Below are 14,817 nucleotides of genomic sequence, written 5' to 3'. Positions count from 1 at the left end.
CGGCGACTTTTGAGATCTTACGGATCCACCTCGCCTAAATAAGACCCCGACTTAAATCTTTCCTATCTACTACTATTTTCCCAAATTGGACCTCTAGCTAAGACACAGCCTCAATTACTGTTTCCCCCTTCATTCTCTACGTATAAATGGCTAATATCTACGGTGTAATCCGGACTTAACACCATCGTATATTGTCTTTTTCTAAAATACTAAGCTTGCTTGGACCTCTACCCCTAGCATATGTAACCGGGGTCTTCCCTGTAAACTCTTATCATACTACACACCTCCACGTTGCCAGGCTAGATATATCACATGTAAATATGCAGGCTACACCTACTTTTGGGCATTCATATGGTTCATATTTCGACATCCATAGAAACCTGTAGAAATCAATATACCTGGATACTACATATGCACGAACCCCGTTAGAAGAATGCGGTCTGACTCGCGACATCAAATTTTAGAATATTGTACAAAAAAAATCTCTAACTCTGCCTAATAATATTCGACCGCTACTTGCGCTTTGCAGCTGCTTGAGCAATCCGCTTTTGGATCTCCTCTTTTGAGAGGATCTTCACAGCATTATTGGAGAAAACATAGCTGAGTCCGGACCAGAGAGTGGTGCCGGCAACAAGGTACCTGAAAGTGGTTAGTAAAAAGAACCAATTTGAAAAAATCACCAACAAACTATGCAAAAAAAAAGTTGAGCGATAAAAACAAAAACATACAACAGTGAGGATTCGCTGGTGGTCACCCACCCAACTACTAACTCACCGGCGTGTGGCTTAAGTACGGCTGAGCGGACGGGAAGCCCTGTTTTCCACACCCTATGGTCGTATGTACTGGAATGAGCCCCAATGTGCCCTAGGGCGGACCATTGAGAACTGGGCTTCCAGATAAAATAAAGCAGAAACGCAAAAAGAACCAAAAACAGGGGTATAAAACAAGAAAAGATCAAACTTACTGGAATCCAGTCATAGCCTCGCTCAAATGCCAAGCACTGACAAACGCCTCAGGGACCACAGGCAGTGCAATCGCACTACCCACCAACACCAACTGCAGGGCAGTATTGATCTTCGAAATCTCCGTAGGCTTGACTTCCGCAGAGGGAAGCGAGAAATCCCAATACCGGGCCATAGTCTTGGGCTCAGGCAGTGAAATCCAACGGTAATAGATAGCCGAGATAGCCAGACCAGCATCGCGACCGAGGATGATCACAGCGAGCCAAACTATTCAATGCGTCAATCCATGTCCATGTTCGTATATCATCAAGTGATCGATACGAGGAGACTTACTAGGAAGGGAGCCATTTACGGCCAGACACGCGACACCAATGGTCATCAACAGCTTGTCAGCCATAGGATCAATGATGGTTCCAACCACCGTTTGGAGGTTGTACCGCCGAGCGATGTAGCCATCGACAAGATCGGTGATACCTGCATACGCGAACAGGGACAGCGCTGCTACGTGGTAGTTGTGGACTAGGAGATACCCGACCACAGGGGCAGCGAGCAATCGGGAGAATGTGAGAATGTTGGGCACGGTGTAGATGTTCTCATGAGTGGTTGGCAGGGGAATCCGTGATAGAATTGGTTTCTTCTTGGATTGCTCGGTTCTACCCTGGGTTAGTTGCAGGCTCGCTTGACCTATGTTTCATTTGGATACCGGGTATCTCGGCACAAAGATTATAGACTTACTGTTCAGGGGTTTTGTTTTCAGGCGATTTTGATCCGGACCATCTTTGCTGGGTAAAGAATGATGGCGGGATCAGTGCGGTCTGCAGACAACGTGGTTTCAATCCTCTGCAAACAATTAGATGTGCATAAACGGAGAAAGCGACAGGCAGCCATACCCGGTCGGTAATCGGTTCAATGTCGACTGCACTGATGTAGATATACACCGGGATCCATCCCTCTGGAGAGGTTCAGTCTTGAACACATTTAGCCGAACAGAAAGACGTGCGTTCTTGAATAGCACTTGAGATCCCTGACGGCTTGCCCGAAGGGACAACTGGGCTGCGCGTGAGCCAATCATGGTGACAGTAGCACAAAAGTGACAACGGCAGGCGTTGGTGGGAACTCAAAATTAATCAGCGACGCCAATAAACACAAGCTTTCAACCAGAAGCTTCAACTGTGCATACCCAGTCGGGTTTGGGTTATGCAATAGTGGTTCAGTCCAAGTGATACACTAGGGGACCGACTGAAGCTGTCGCGTCACACAGTTGCTCTCAAACCTGCAAATTTAAATCCCCAGATCAAACCAAGTCAAACGAACAAAATGATATCGCAAGTAATGCAAATAAAAAAACAGAATGCTATATAGTACAAAAACAATCTAGGGATTGTTAGCTGGATGTATCGGGATCTGCGCAACTTGGCCGAGCGGGACATACATATAAGAGAATTGAAAATACAGATCACTCCTACCAGAAATACAATGAGCTAGAACCGCAAAATTCTGGATCACGGTCGCTTGAGGTTAGATGGACATTGGAGATTGCACTTCGGCGATGAGTTTCTGGTCGGATAAATAGTTTATCCGCCCGTCTCTATATCCTCCACATGCAACAAACTATTCTTCCTGAACTTCTCCTACTTTCGTACTCCGTACATAGAAAATAAATATAACAACATGTTTGCCTCTATTGAATCGCACATCCTTGAAAATGACAAAATCACATCTAGCTCCTTGATGCTAGGATTTGCATCATGATGAACATGATCAAGCTTATACTCACCTGACAGCCTCTGCCACCTGTGACCTAAAACCCCAGGTGATGAAAAACATCACGAACAAAAATGCTAGAACTAATGTCCGGGGAATCAGCTGAAAGATTATATATGACAATAGTCCACACGGGCGGAGTCAAATTACAGACAGCCGCGTCCGCGTCTAGAAGGAGCCTCAGAACCAGATGAAGAGCGAGGGGAGCCTACTAAAACAAAACTGCGGTCTTGTCGCTTTGCGCTCGTCAAGATGTCGTTTACTTCTGTCCAAAATGGACGTGTCTCTGACTCACGCTCGTTAACTCCAATTTGCAGCTTACCACCAGCCAAGGAAAAGAAACAACCAGATCCAAACATGGCGAATCCACGCTTGCTTATCAACCGTGCTCTCATATACGAGCGCAGACTACCCGGTGATGCGTATATTACCGCTCACGTTCAGCGCCTCCAGCATGGCTATTACTCCAGCGATGCTGTCTCGGACGAGGACGCCGAACATGTAGATTTTCTCGCTCTCGCATTCACCTTTCATTCGCCGCACACTATCACGCATCGCATCAAGTCCGCCACTATTAGTGTATCAGTTCGTGGGAACCGCGATGTTTCAAGTTCGAAGTTGTACCCTTACGGGTCTCCACTCGGTAACCCACACTTCCTTATGCATGCGCCGCATCTGATCTACGGTAGTGTTTCCCCAGAGACGATGGAGTGGACATTCAGTCTGGCTGGGTCCCTCGGGATCTCAGAAATGCCTCTCAACGCAAGCGTCATTCCCTCGGGGAGTGTCAACGGCCGGTTCAAGCGGTACGAGATGATGCGCATCCAAGGCTCGGCACGGACTTTGAAGAGTCCCTCTGGTAGTAAATTCGATGTCGAAGCTGGCAGAATCGTCTGGTCTATGGAAGAGAACAATGTCCAGCGATCCGGCCTGCCGCGCGAGTTCACCTTCGTCATGCTGATCCAGAAACCAGCAGCAAACAGCAAGATTTCCCTGTCGATCGACGTCGACCCCGTCATCGACGCGATGATCGGCAGTTACCCATCCTTGCTACTAAAACTGCCCGAGTACCAACCCTTGCCACGCCGAGGCATCAATTTCCAACAAGAAGTTGGACAACGGTTTGAGCCCGTGGATCCGGTGCGCGGGTTCAACTTTGCAAAACTCGAGAGCATGTTCGATGAATACATTGCCATCCCAGGAAGGAAGTTCAGCCGTCAGGTATGTTCACAATTAAGAGCTCAATCAATCTCTCAATGCATCTGAAGTGAGGCGAAACTAATAGATAGATACATCTCTCAGATCGAAATCCCAGCTGAGACCGGTCCCCCTGAGGATCATTTCCAGGCCACCTACCCAGGCCAGTACGGCCCTCTCAACTCAATCCCCTATCGACAACTGCAGACCCACAACCTAGCTCTGCAAAACAACAGCCTCTCCCTGCAGAACAACCTCCTACAGACGACCCTCCAAAACCTCTGGACCACCCAGCCGAGGGAAGAAACCCAACTCCGCGCGCAGCAGGTAACCCCCCAGACCCAAAGCCAAAACCAGGGCCATTCCTCCCCCCGACCCCTCAACCCTCATCCAACAACTCCCACCACCCCCCAACCAACCACCATAACTATCCCCCTAAACCTCCACCTCCACCTCGACCCCGCCACCACCACCAACCTAACAAACCTCCAACTCAGCCCAGGCCCCTCCCCCCTAGGCCCACGCCGCACCCCAAGCCTGCGCCGCACGCAAGCGCGTGAATTCACCAGCGCGCAGGCGGCGAGCGGAGCATCAAACAACTCCAAATGCTCCCTCAGCCCGACGGACTCAATGATCCCGCATACGGGCGCGCGGTCGCAGCAGTGGAACCGCACTCTTTCGGAGATCGCGGAGGGGGATGCTTCTGATTCTATTCCCCAGAACGAAGAGGGCCGGACGTTGCGGCGTTAGAGGACGTCGGTTCGCTCTTATGAGGCTGTGAGGTGGGATTCGGTTGGTGCTTCGTGGGTGCGGACTGGTCGTGGTGGGAGTGCTCATCGAAGAGTTTGGGGTTTGGTTAGCTCACTGCTGAGGTAGGGGATTCATTTATTCCCTTCGTTCGGGTTGGCTAGATCAGCAGATGGGTTTGTGGGATGAGATATCCATCATTCTTGTGCTTTGGCGAGTATTCCTTTTTGTGTTGCTGGTTCTTTTTGTATCATTCTTTGTCTTTTGGTCTTGTTTTGGATCAAGTCAAGGGTTGGTGTGTATATGTTTAGGATAAGTACGAAACTGTAATCATAGTGAGTAATATGTACATGTAAGTGACCTAGCTATATACTATTCTTTGGTTTAAAATACCATGCTGTCCAAATAGACTATGGATTTAGTTTAAAGAGAGTTACAGCAAAAAGCAAATCTATGCTTTGATATAACCTTAACATAGACAGTAGCACCCATGGATTAATGCCAGCAAAGTATGTAAGAATGGAATATAAATAGATTAACATAGGAAGTAAACCTTAGAAGAGAGGAGATGTCTCATTGTCCACTAGGTAGCCAGGTACAACCTTAATTCAACAGCACAACAAGGGGAAGACAGAATAGACTTCATCTCATATCCATACCACATCTGCCATTCTAACAAACGCACAAGCAGAGAAACATAGAGGCAGTAAAGTATAAAGTATAGGGTATATCAATGAGAAAGAATATAGAGTAAAAAAAGAAGGGACATATCTGTTTGAAGCAGCTAATATTGTAATTGGGAAATTGTAAATATCGAAAAGCCACCACTGGTGCACAGAGCCTATACTCCATACATACGATGCATAGACCGCGGGGAATCAAGTATGAAGTACACGCACACACCGAGAATAGCCAGACCGCACCAGCACCAAAGGGAGAAAAAGGGACGCGTTGAAGCAATCTTTGACCATTAAGCCACTGGCCATTGACCATGATATGAGATGGAAATCACTAAACCTTTCCCTGTGGAATTGGACAGAACAGAGAATAGAGAACAGAACCCGCCCAGACCTAGAAGAAACCTTTGGACACCGTTCGTGATCGCAGCGTGAAGACAAACATACAGCGGCCTTGGCAGCGAATAGAGATAGAAGTATAGAGAGTTGGAGAGCAAAGTAAAAAAAGTAGGAATCAGAGTCCAAAGGTAAAAAAAAGAGTAAAAAAAAAATAAAACCGTTTTGGGGTTGTCGGGTTATTGCATGACATCGTAAAGAATAAAAGAACGCCACCCACCCGGATTCCCAGAACAGAATCAAATATCAAAGAGCCACCCGAAAAGAAAAAGCAAAGGGGTAAAAAAAAGAAAACAAACAGTTAGAACCAGAACAGAGCCACCTCCGTAGCAGACCATAAAGCAAAGAGACCATAACCATATAGACAAGAGACAAGAGACGAGTACAGCCGCTGTCAGGTACATATTGTAGCAATAAAACGGCGTTTTCCTCCCAAACATAACAGAACAGAAGCGTAGGGTCTATCTCCAGGCAAAAGGCAAAAGCAACTGGACAAACAAAAAAAAAGAAAAAAAGAGATAAAATTCCGTCCTGACTCCCACGCTCCATGGCCATAAGCAACATCAAAAGACACGGAATGGTATCAATAGATTAGATTTGAGGTTGCGCCATTTGAGGTTGTGTCGCTGCCGTAGTTGTCCATGGCGCCATGGGTTGCGTGGCGGCATAAGGTGCAGGAACATAGTACTGGGAGCGATCTGTATTATAGTAGGACGGATGGATGGGGTTTGATTCGCGACGAGGAATGCTAGGATCGAGACCGGGCATGTTGCGGTCGAGTGGGTGTTGGCTATCCAGCTGGGTGGGCATGCCGAAGCTGCCGCGGGAGTAGGTGCTCGGTGTGGAAGGATCCATAGGCGAAGTAGCGTCTGTTGCCTGGCTGCGCGAGGAGATAGAAGAATTGCGGTAAGCGGAAGGGCTGTGTTCAGATACGGATCTGTTGCGCTCGCTGAGTGAACTGGGGAGTCCTGTGCTGAGACCTGAGATAGAGGCCATGCTGTGCCCGCTCATTGAGTCCATGCTGCCACCGTAGGGCCCTGCGCGGAATGAATGGTAGTCTTCCTGCTTTTGGGAAATGGTAGGTTGTCCTGGATTTGGCAGGTACGGGTTTGGCGCGGATTGGGCTGTCATCGGCGCGCCCATCGAGTATCCCTGAATTGGGGTTTGCTGCGGGGGATGTGTGGCGGCATACGGGCTAGGATGCATGTAGAAGTCGTTTGAAGGGTTTGGCATGGCGTAGGTGGGTGGGGCCATCATCTGCGGGCGATATCCGTATAAAGCGGCGTGGGAAGGCTCCTGATTTTCCACGGCATTGGCCTCTAGCTCGTCGATTGGGGAACGGAAGCTTTGTTTCTGGGTGAGATCGTTACGAGGTCGGATGAAGCGTAGGGAATCCACCATCGAGGGTGGGTTGAGGATGCCGCGCATCACATCCTCTACACTGTAATATGAGACCAAATGGTGGGTCACGCCCAAAACCGTCACGCTCATTGTCTTCTTGACTAACCCGGAGTCCTTGAAGCCGTACGAATCAACCAGGGAGCCAACCAATGCCCGTTCAAGCTCCGATTGATGGGATGAACGGTCTGTGAAAGGTCCCGAGCTAGGAGATGTCGGCGAATAGCCTTGGCTACTATCGTGTCGCGGATAAGGTTCGCCTGGCCGGCCGGCTGGCACTGGTCGTCGAGTAGCTTTCTTCATGGCGCGTTTCTTCTCCCCAGGAGGGAATGGTTTGTCTAGCTCACGGTAAACGAGGAAGTTCCCCAGAATGCGACTGGGACTCCAGGTGACTCCGTCGGTCCAGCGTTTGATACCCGAGGCATTCTCCTCATAGATGAAGACGCTGCCGCTGCGTACGAGATGACTCCGTTCCCGGTCGTGAGGGCGGCGGGGGACATGATGCAAGACACCGGTCAAGCATGCCTCGAATAGTATGAGGGCATCCTGAGTGGTTGCGACATACCCGGTGAATGTGGGTTCCAACACGGCGGCGGTCCCGTTCACCATGATGTAGAGTGTGTAAAGAGATACAATCCCAGGTACAACCCCCGGGCGTTTGCGAGTGATATATTCCCCGATTCAAATAGACCAAAGGTTTAAAGAGAGAAAAAAAAGAATTAAGCTAGATCGACCAGGGTGTATGGAGAAGGGGGAGGTTTTGAGTTGAGACCCCCTCAGTTGGAGAAATCCCAGGATCAGCAAGAAGCACGGGCCTCTTGCAAGTCAGCGAGTCAACAGGTTGCACCGATTCAGAAAGAAAAAAAAGATGGGGATCTACTAGAACAACCCGTTCCACGGTTTGAGTTGCGGCAATTCCCAAGCTTCTTTTTTCTTTTTTGCTTTCTTTTTTGATCCACTGAGAGAATGAGAGGGAAGGGAATAACTATGTACCTAAATTGGGGACCCTGGCCTAGTTAAACCAAATCATAGAGAGAAGAGGGGAAAGAGTAAGAAAAATAAAAAAAAAAAAAATATAAAAAAAAGGAAGGGGGGGGTCTGAGTGGTGATATCTCCACAGGGAAATCATGGTACACTATGATAATCATCAGATTATTTAGGATTATTAGATATTAGTTTATTAGTTTATTAGATTTATTTTTAAGATTATTGATTATTCCCCATTATTTATTACTATTTTATTCTCTACTTAGACTATATTTCTTTATATCATGTTTATAACTTCAACTCCTACAAAAAGAAAGAAAAAGAAGAAGTATGGTATGGTCACCGGGAGTCTAATGGGCTTAATGTTAATGTTAAATGTTAAAACAACTCGGAGGGTTGAAACCGGAGAGTACTTGGATAGTGATAGAATGAAAGCTGAGGCCTGGAGTATCAATGACAGCAGATATGACATGCGATATTATGTTTTGGGGGCTTTGATTTTATTTTATTTTCTCCATTTTTTTAATTTTATGGATTATTTTATTTTAATACATTTATTTGCCTTCTGAATATGGTCTAGTCGAGTTGACCCAGAAAAAGGAAAAAAGAAAAGAGAAAAAAGAAAAAGAGAAAAGAAAATAGTAAAAAAAGGGAGAGACGGTGGAATTCGGGGGAGCGGAGAAATACGGAGAATGAAACATTAAAGTCATGATTTCACCAAACCCTCCGCGAGAAGCAGGTACAGTTTCACTTTAATTAGAGCACTTCATCAAGTAGGTACTATGATATACAATATAGATGCTATTTCAATATACACTATATATATACTATAATAATCTAATATAAATTAAAAGAACAGACTATATACAAACTAGAAGAAACGAAGAATAGAACAGGTCAAGATACAATCACCCCCCGTACCATGGGTGATCCCGGTGGAGCCGTGGATTATGAGATCGGAGGGTCTCCGTAACATCTTTATACCCAATCTAGGTATCCCCAAAGTAGATTCGGACACAGAAATCACGGATGATATACTTCAAATCTACATATAGGGTTGTAGGTCGAATCTGACTCAGCACGTACCTGCCCTATTTGGCAGAAAAGAGAGAACAAAAGCAGAGAATATCCTTACATGTGGCAGTCTGGCTCGAGGCAGATGAAGCACACAACTCCCGCTGTGACCAACCCCCAGAAATGACTATACATTTCATTGGTTTATTCACCTACTCTTCCCCCCACTTTTCCCATCTGACCCATAAAAAGCAAAAAAAAAAAAAAAGAAGAAAGGATCGACTTTTGTCTGAGACCTGGGTTTTAACCTTAGGAACACCAAAGAGGATCCCCCTCAATCCTCCGAAAGGGCGTCATATCTGTTTGGACAGTGCACCTACTATTGAAAAATTGATGGGTCATGATCATCCAACGGTAGTCAAGGAATAACATCGGTCTGGAGCCAGACGCGGGCCAAATTCCATCATTATTATATATTCTCTTTTTCTTTCCTTTTTTTCTCTGGGTCCGGGTATCGGTGACCTTATTTGTTCATGGTGCTTTCATGACTAGGTCTCCCCCCCCCCTTCTCAAGGAATTCCCCCAAAGAGAACGAGGTGGAACGAGGACTGAGCGGGATTCCAGTTCGAGGCATCTCCGCCTTGACCCATTGGATTTTGGTATACAATCTACATACAAAAATGCAATAATGTATACTATTATATGTACACACACAAACAAAACAACATTTAGAAAGAAGGTTAGGCTTCCGAGCTTAGAGAGAGTTTTCGGTAACTTCACTTTACTTTCCCTCGAAAACTTAGGGGAAGAGGGTCCCGTACCTAACCAACCATCTAGGTACTTTGTAACAAAATAAGACCAAAACCACTGGGGTTCGATTGGATAGCCAGAAACTCTCGCGGGAGATCCTCAGCAGATCCAGGCCACGTTGCTATGCTCGTCTATCCCAGCCTGGACCGTACCAAGACAACTAAGGACAAATAGAGACACTGGTCTCAAGCCATTGACATGTGGCCTGGCTATGCACCCCAGCCACCGAGCTAAGGATTTTAGGGGAGATCGGCGGTTTGATGTAGTTTGAGGTAGAGAGCGAGATTGAGCGAATTATAGAAATAATTATAGATTTATTATAGAAGGCATTATGTTTTTTAAAATTGTTTTATATTTTACGGAGTACAAAGTATACAAAGTACTTTGTACACACGGAGTATACGGAGTAAAGGGAAAATGGTTAGAATTGTAAGACGTTAGATAATGGTCGGAGGACAGTGCTCCGTTTTATGTTTTTTTAAAGTCACGATCCCAGGTCCCAGAGAACTGGTAGACGCTTGTTGAAAACTTAATTGACGCGAATGACAGATGTTAAAAAAAAAACAACTTGGGTAGTGATGGAAGTATATAGACAGGCGCGAGAGGGTATATCCTAAAATAAGTATATACGTAAGTAAAGTGCGTATATGCACGAGTGGAAATGTGATGTGTCAAGAAACAGTATAATCGCCGAAATCCGACCCAAGTCTAGGCAGAAAAAAGAATGAGCCGGACGAAGGAGCCGGACGAATAACCAAAAGTAATCAACACCAATAATATTGAACTAAAATATACAAAAGATAAGTTCTGGGCCAAAATCTGAGATATATTCTGCACAGCCCATCACAAGCCAAGGATTCCTTCTAAGCGCGGGGAGTTCATGATCAGACTCCGATTACGAGGAGACCGAAGGATTTCCCCACAAACAGGCATGCAACTGTACAGACAGGGCAAACTGAGATACTAGCCTGACAAGTTAGGCATCAATGCAAGTCACGTGATATGGAATATGGATCTTTTCCCTTTTTATATCCAATAAACTTATAGTGCGACGCGTTACTACTGCGCCACTAGGTCGATGACGTCTAATGATTGCTGAAATCCCAAATATAACTGGTCGCTGAGTATGGAGTAATCATCCTAGGAAATACCTGAACACAACCCTGGCTCTAAGCGCCCTTATAAAGCGGCGGCAATCCAATCGAGAAAAACATGACCACCTACAACCCCCGTATATACTAAATACAAACATACCTATATATCATGAAATAATTTCCATTTGATTTCCAAATTGTTGGAACTCGTAGATAAGAGAATTACGAGGGTAAAGGAGGTTAGCGTTGGCGGTTAGGCTAACAAAGGTACCCAATATATATACGGGAAAAAAAAAGAAAAAAAGAAAAGAAAGAAAAGAAAGAAAAGAAAGAAAAGAAAGAAAAAAAGCAAAAAGCACAAGGCAAAAAAAAGAAGAGGTCAATCTACGGAGTAATTACCCCACAAATACCTCAGCAAATCATTAACCTCCGAAGGAGGATGTACATTTAAGGGCGTGGCTTAGATCTTTATTAAACAGTGATTAGAAGATCCTGGATGTACTTTTCCGTCGATCTCTTGGTTATCATTTGTTGAAAGAAAACCCACATCCACGGACAGTGCACCCCCGTACCAGATACTCGGGGATTATTGAATCTATTTATTATTTTATCAGGTCTATAGGGTGGAACCTGTTAGACGCTTGAACGGGTTGTAATAAGCAACTGCAGGCCCTGTCAGGTAGAGTTTCACTGTGAAGAAAAATGCCATTGAATTTTATTCTTATTTGTACTTTGGTACTCCGTATTCAAATAATAGCTGTTAGGGCTAGAATCGCCAATACGAAAGATCATCTCAAAAGAGGCACTGAAAGCATGGACAGGATGCACAAGGCAATGCACAAGGAACAGGTAATATAATAGGCAAATGCACGCACCTTGAAGAAGGAAAAATGCCAACCCGAAATACCTCGCACTACTCCTACTAGTCCCGGTGGCGTCCGTACTATGCTTTGGAGCAAACTAAGAAATCCCGCAACTCTCAAGGGTCTAGCACTAAGAGGCGATCATAATTAGGGAACTTTCGAAGATCCGGTTTGGATCACCGACTTGATTGTGGCTTCGGGGGATTCTAGCTTCATCTTCGGAGCTTCGGAGAAACTAGAGATAGCGTACCGTACAAAGTAGGTACAACATACAGTATCTTGTACGGAGTACTCCGTACGGAGTACAAAGTAGATATACGGAGTAACCAATTGACATATCTATCGATCCAATGTATAGCGGGAAGTATCATCTACAATATCCACATTCTACTAAACTATACAATAAACCGTAGAAATCAAGCGAGATGTGCATTGCATGTGCATCCACACATGCACCAAATACAAGTACCACTATGCACCGTGGCACAAGCACAAGTCCCTACATACAGCCTCGCACAGAGATCATGGGGAAACAAAGGACAACCACAGAGAAACAAAATGGTACTACCGCCCTATTTAGTCTACACCTAATTAGTCCACAATCCCGAAGACTGTTTTTGGGGAATCTTTCTCTCAACCCAAGGCATGGCGTAGCCCAGGCATCTGTTTTGCCCCTGATTCTGATGATCAATTGCATATTGGCTAGTTATTTGGATATCACTTCTTAATATCAGATTAGTCCCGTCTACGGAGGTACAGCAGATATTACAAGATTGGAAGTCGATCTCTCATTGGTTGGGGTTCTCTGATTCCGGGTGATTGTATCCCGTAGTAGCACAACAGTTGACGTCCCCGAAACAATGTCAGGGCAATAATGCTTAAGTATTATGATTCGAAGGTCGATGTCAGATGACTACCGTGTTGGTCAGAACTGTGGAGAATTGGGAAAAAAAAATCAATCCCATTTCATTGTCAGCCTCAGGAGTGAGAATCATCATCATCGATCGTCTATTTATGCCGTTTCGGGGCAATTAGTGGGTGCGCTCTGTCCGATCGCGCTTGTCTGTGCATCGAACAATGGACCAGTTCTCAGCTCCGTATCAGGCGAAAGTGGAAAAAGAGGCAAATGATTAGAGAGTACAAGATACTCCGCACAGAGTCATATAGTGAAATAATAATCGGGTCATTTGTATAGTTCTAATAAGCATCAGCTCGTAATATCAAGGACTCAGACCCCGGTGACTCCTCGTGTCAAACCAGCCGATCGGGTGGAAACGAAGAGGACGAACTAGTCCAATGAATGTCCTGTAATTTCCAGTAATAGTTAATGTTGGCGTGTCACACACAGGGGATCCCCCACGCCCATGTGGTCAGAAGGGCCGTTAGCAGGGATCATTGAAAGTCCCAGCGCTACGGCTCGTGTCTGATTGTGCGACTTGTCTGCTTTTGAAGAAAGTCAACGGGTATTCTAGAATTGTGCATTGTACTCTATGGGTATTTTAAAATACGAGTAGCCCGTGTACTTCTCATGTTATGACTCACACTCGGGCTTGACCTTCTTCTCTGGTACTTAGTTATGACGGCAATGCTAATAGAAAACAGTGGAATTATGCAGTTTCACAATTTGGACTTGTGTTTTGTTTATGTTACTTTTGTCCTTCTAGTCATAACATGAAACAAGACATCAATTCTTGTGATATCTGTATGGATATTTGCTTTCTCTTCGATCCTTAATTTTAGCTACATACAGCACGAACTCAATCTATTTCCTACAAAGGCCAAATTGTATGTCCATGATATGGATTATCGTCCTAAGGAATGTACTAGTGTAAAGAGAAAAGTAACTCCTTCCTTGGCCTCCCGTTCTCCCCTTTATTATTACCCCTTCAAGAAGAGCGAGACTCTATCGGCACCTGGGGTAGAAGAACGCCGAGCTAACAGGTCCTCTAAGTTAAGGTTTAAGTTTCAGAGACAGGGCAGTATGTATAACAGTTATATGGGGATCATACTTCACGATCTGACCAAGATGCATCGAAATACCGATCCACTATCAAAACTAGGTAGAGAGATACTATAATGGCTAAATGTAACTAGATAGAAAAGGAGCCTGGGACTTCCAGGAAGAAAGTAGAGACTTCAAAGACTAGGACAACCTGCACAGTCGTGAGATAGCCTTGAACAAGGGTTTTTTTGTTCTACTTCACCGGAGTCTTGAATAACCCGAGTGATTGCCAGACACCAAACTACGAACACAGCCAGGTTTACCAACGGCGGTCAATTAAATCCAATATCACAATTACCAAGCTTATGCATTACAGGACTATGCTCATATGTACTTTCGGGAAAGTCCTTTAGATTACTAGGAAAATGTCCTTCAATGGTACTGCAACATTGAGACACCAATGTAGCGGACATCCTCAACATCATTTGCATCGATGACATCAGTCGGATAAAATCACCAATGCAAAATTCTCAAGCACCACAACGACGCTATTGAGTCAATGGATAAATGGCGGACACAACCGATTCATGTCTTCTTCGGTGATTGATTCTGGCCAGACTGGCCTGGAATGCCAATCCCCAATGCACGTACACTGGAACAAAGAATGTACCTTGTATGTTGTATACAGAGTACCCAACGCAGTACATTGTTGCAGATCATGACTTCGGGCTCCACTACTGGGTGTGTTCCCCGACCCTGCCACAAAAGAAGGGATGATGCGAACTACATTTTATGCACCAGACAGTTCGGAGTACTGCATACAATGTAGGGCTTCGGTAAACCGCCCATTTCGCCACTGCGGCATACAAAGTACATAGTCACTCGACTCCGAGCTACGGAGCACGGAGCTCGGAGTACCGCTGGGCACTATGGTCTACAGCTTATGCACGTATATGGAGTCTCGCC

At 45.5% G+C, this 14,817-nt stretch overlaps 3 protein-coding genes across 3 annotated transcripts; 1 reads left to right on the top strand and 2 right to left on the bottom strand.

Moving 5' to 3' along the window:
* Positions 1 to 512: 512 nt before the first annotated feature.
* On the bottom strand, positions 513 to 2,034 carry N7479_002741 (cardiolipin synthase; the record flags this gene model as incomplete). The annotated part of the gene is made up of 5 exons (XM_057250438.1): positions 513 to 639; positions 965 to 1,229; positions 1,296 to 1,615; positions 1,698 to 1,802; positions 1,853 to 2,034. 5 exons carry the CDS (start codon positions 2,032 to 2,034, stop codon positions 513 to 515), a joined length of 999 nt encoding a protein of 332 aa, XP_057114870.1.
* A 944-nt stretch (positions 2,035 to 2,978) lies between these two features.
* On the top strand, positions 2,979 to 4,673 carry N7479_002740 (uncharacterized protein; the record flags this gene model as incomplete). The annotated part of the gene is made up of 2 exons (XM_057250437.1): positions 2,979 to 3,947; positions 4,029 to 4,673. 2 exons carry the CDS (start codon positions 2,979 to 2,981, stop codon positions 4,671 to 4,673), a joined length of 1,614 nt encoding a protein of 537 aa, XP_057114869.1.
* Positions 4,674 to 6,334: 1,661 nt separating this feature from the next.
* Positions 6,335 to 7,750, bottom strand: N7479_002739 (camp independent regulatory protein; the record flags this gene model as incomplete). The annotated part of the gene is made up of 1 exon (XM_057250436.1): positions 6,335 to 7,750. The coding sequence occupies one exon, from the start codon at positions 7,748 to 7,750 to the stop codon at positions 6,335 to 6,337; it is 1,416 nt and encodes a 471-aa protein (XP_057114868.1).
* Positions 7,751 to 14,817: the final 7,067 nt, after the last annotated feature.

Source organism: Penicillium vulpinum, assembly GCF_028829585.1.
Source record: "Penicillium vulpinum strain IBT 29486 chromosome Unknown utg000001l_segment0_segment0, whole genome shotgun sequence".
In the NCBI taxonomy this organism is placed as follows: Eukaryota; Fungi; Ascomycota; class Eurotiomycetes; order Eurotiales; family Aspergillaceae; genus Penicillium; species Penicillium vulpinum.
The sequence above is the reverse complement of the archived record's forward strand: the minus strand, read 5'-3'. Positions and strand labels throughout refer to the sequence as shown.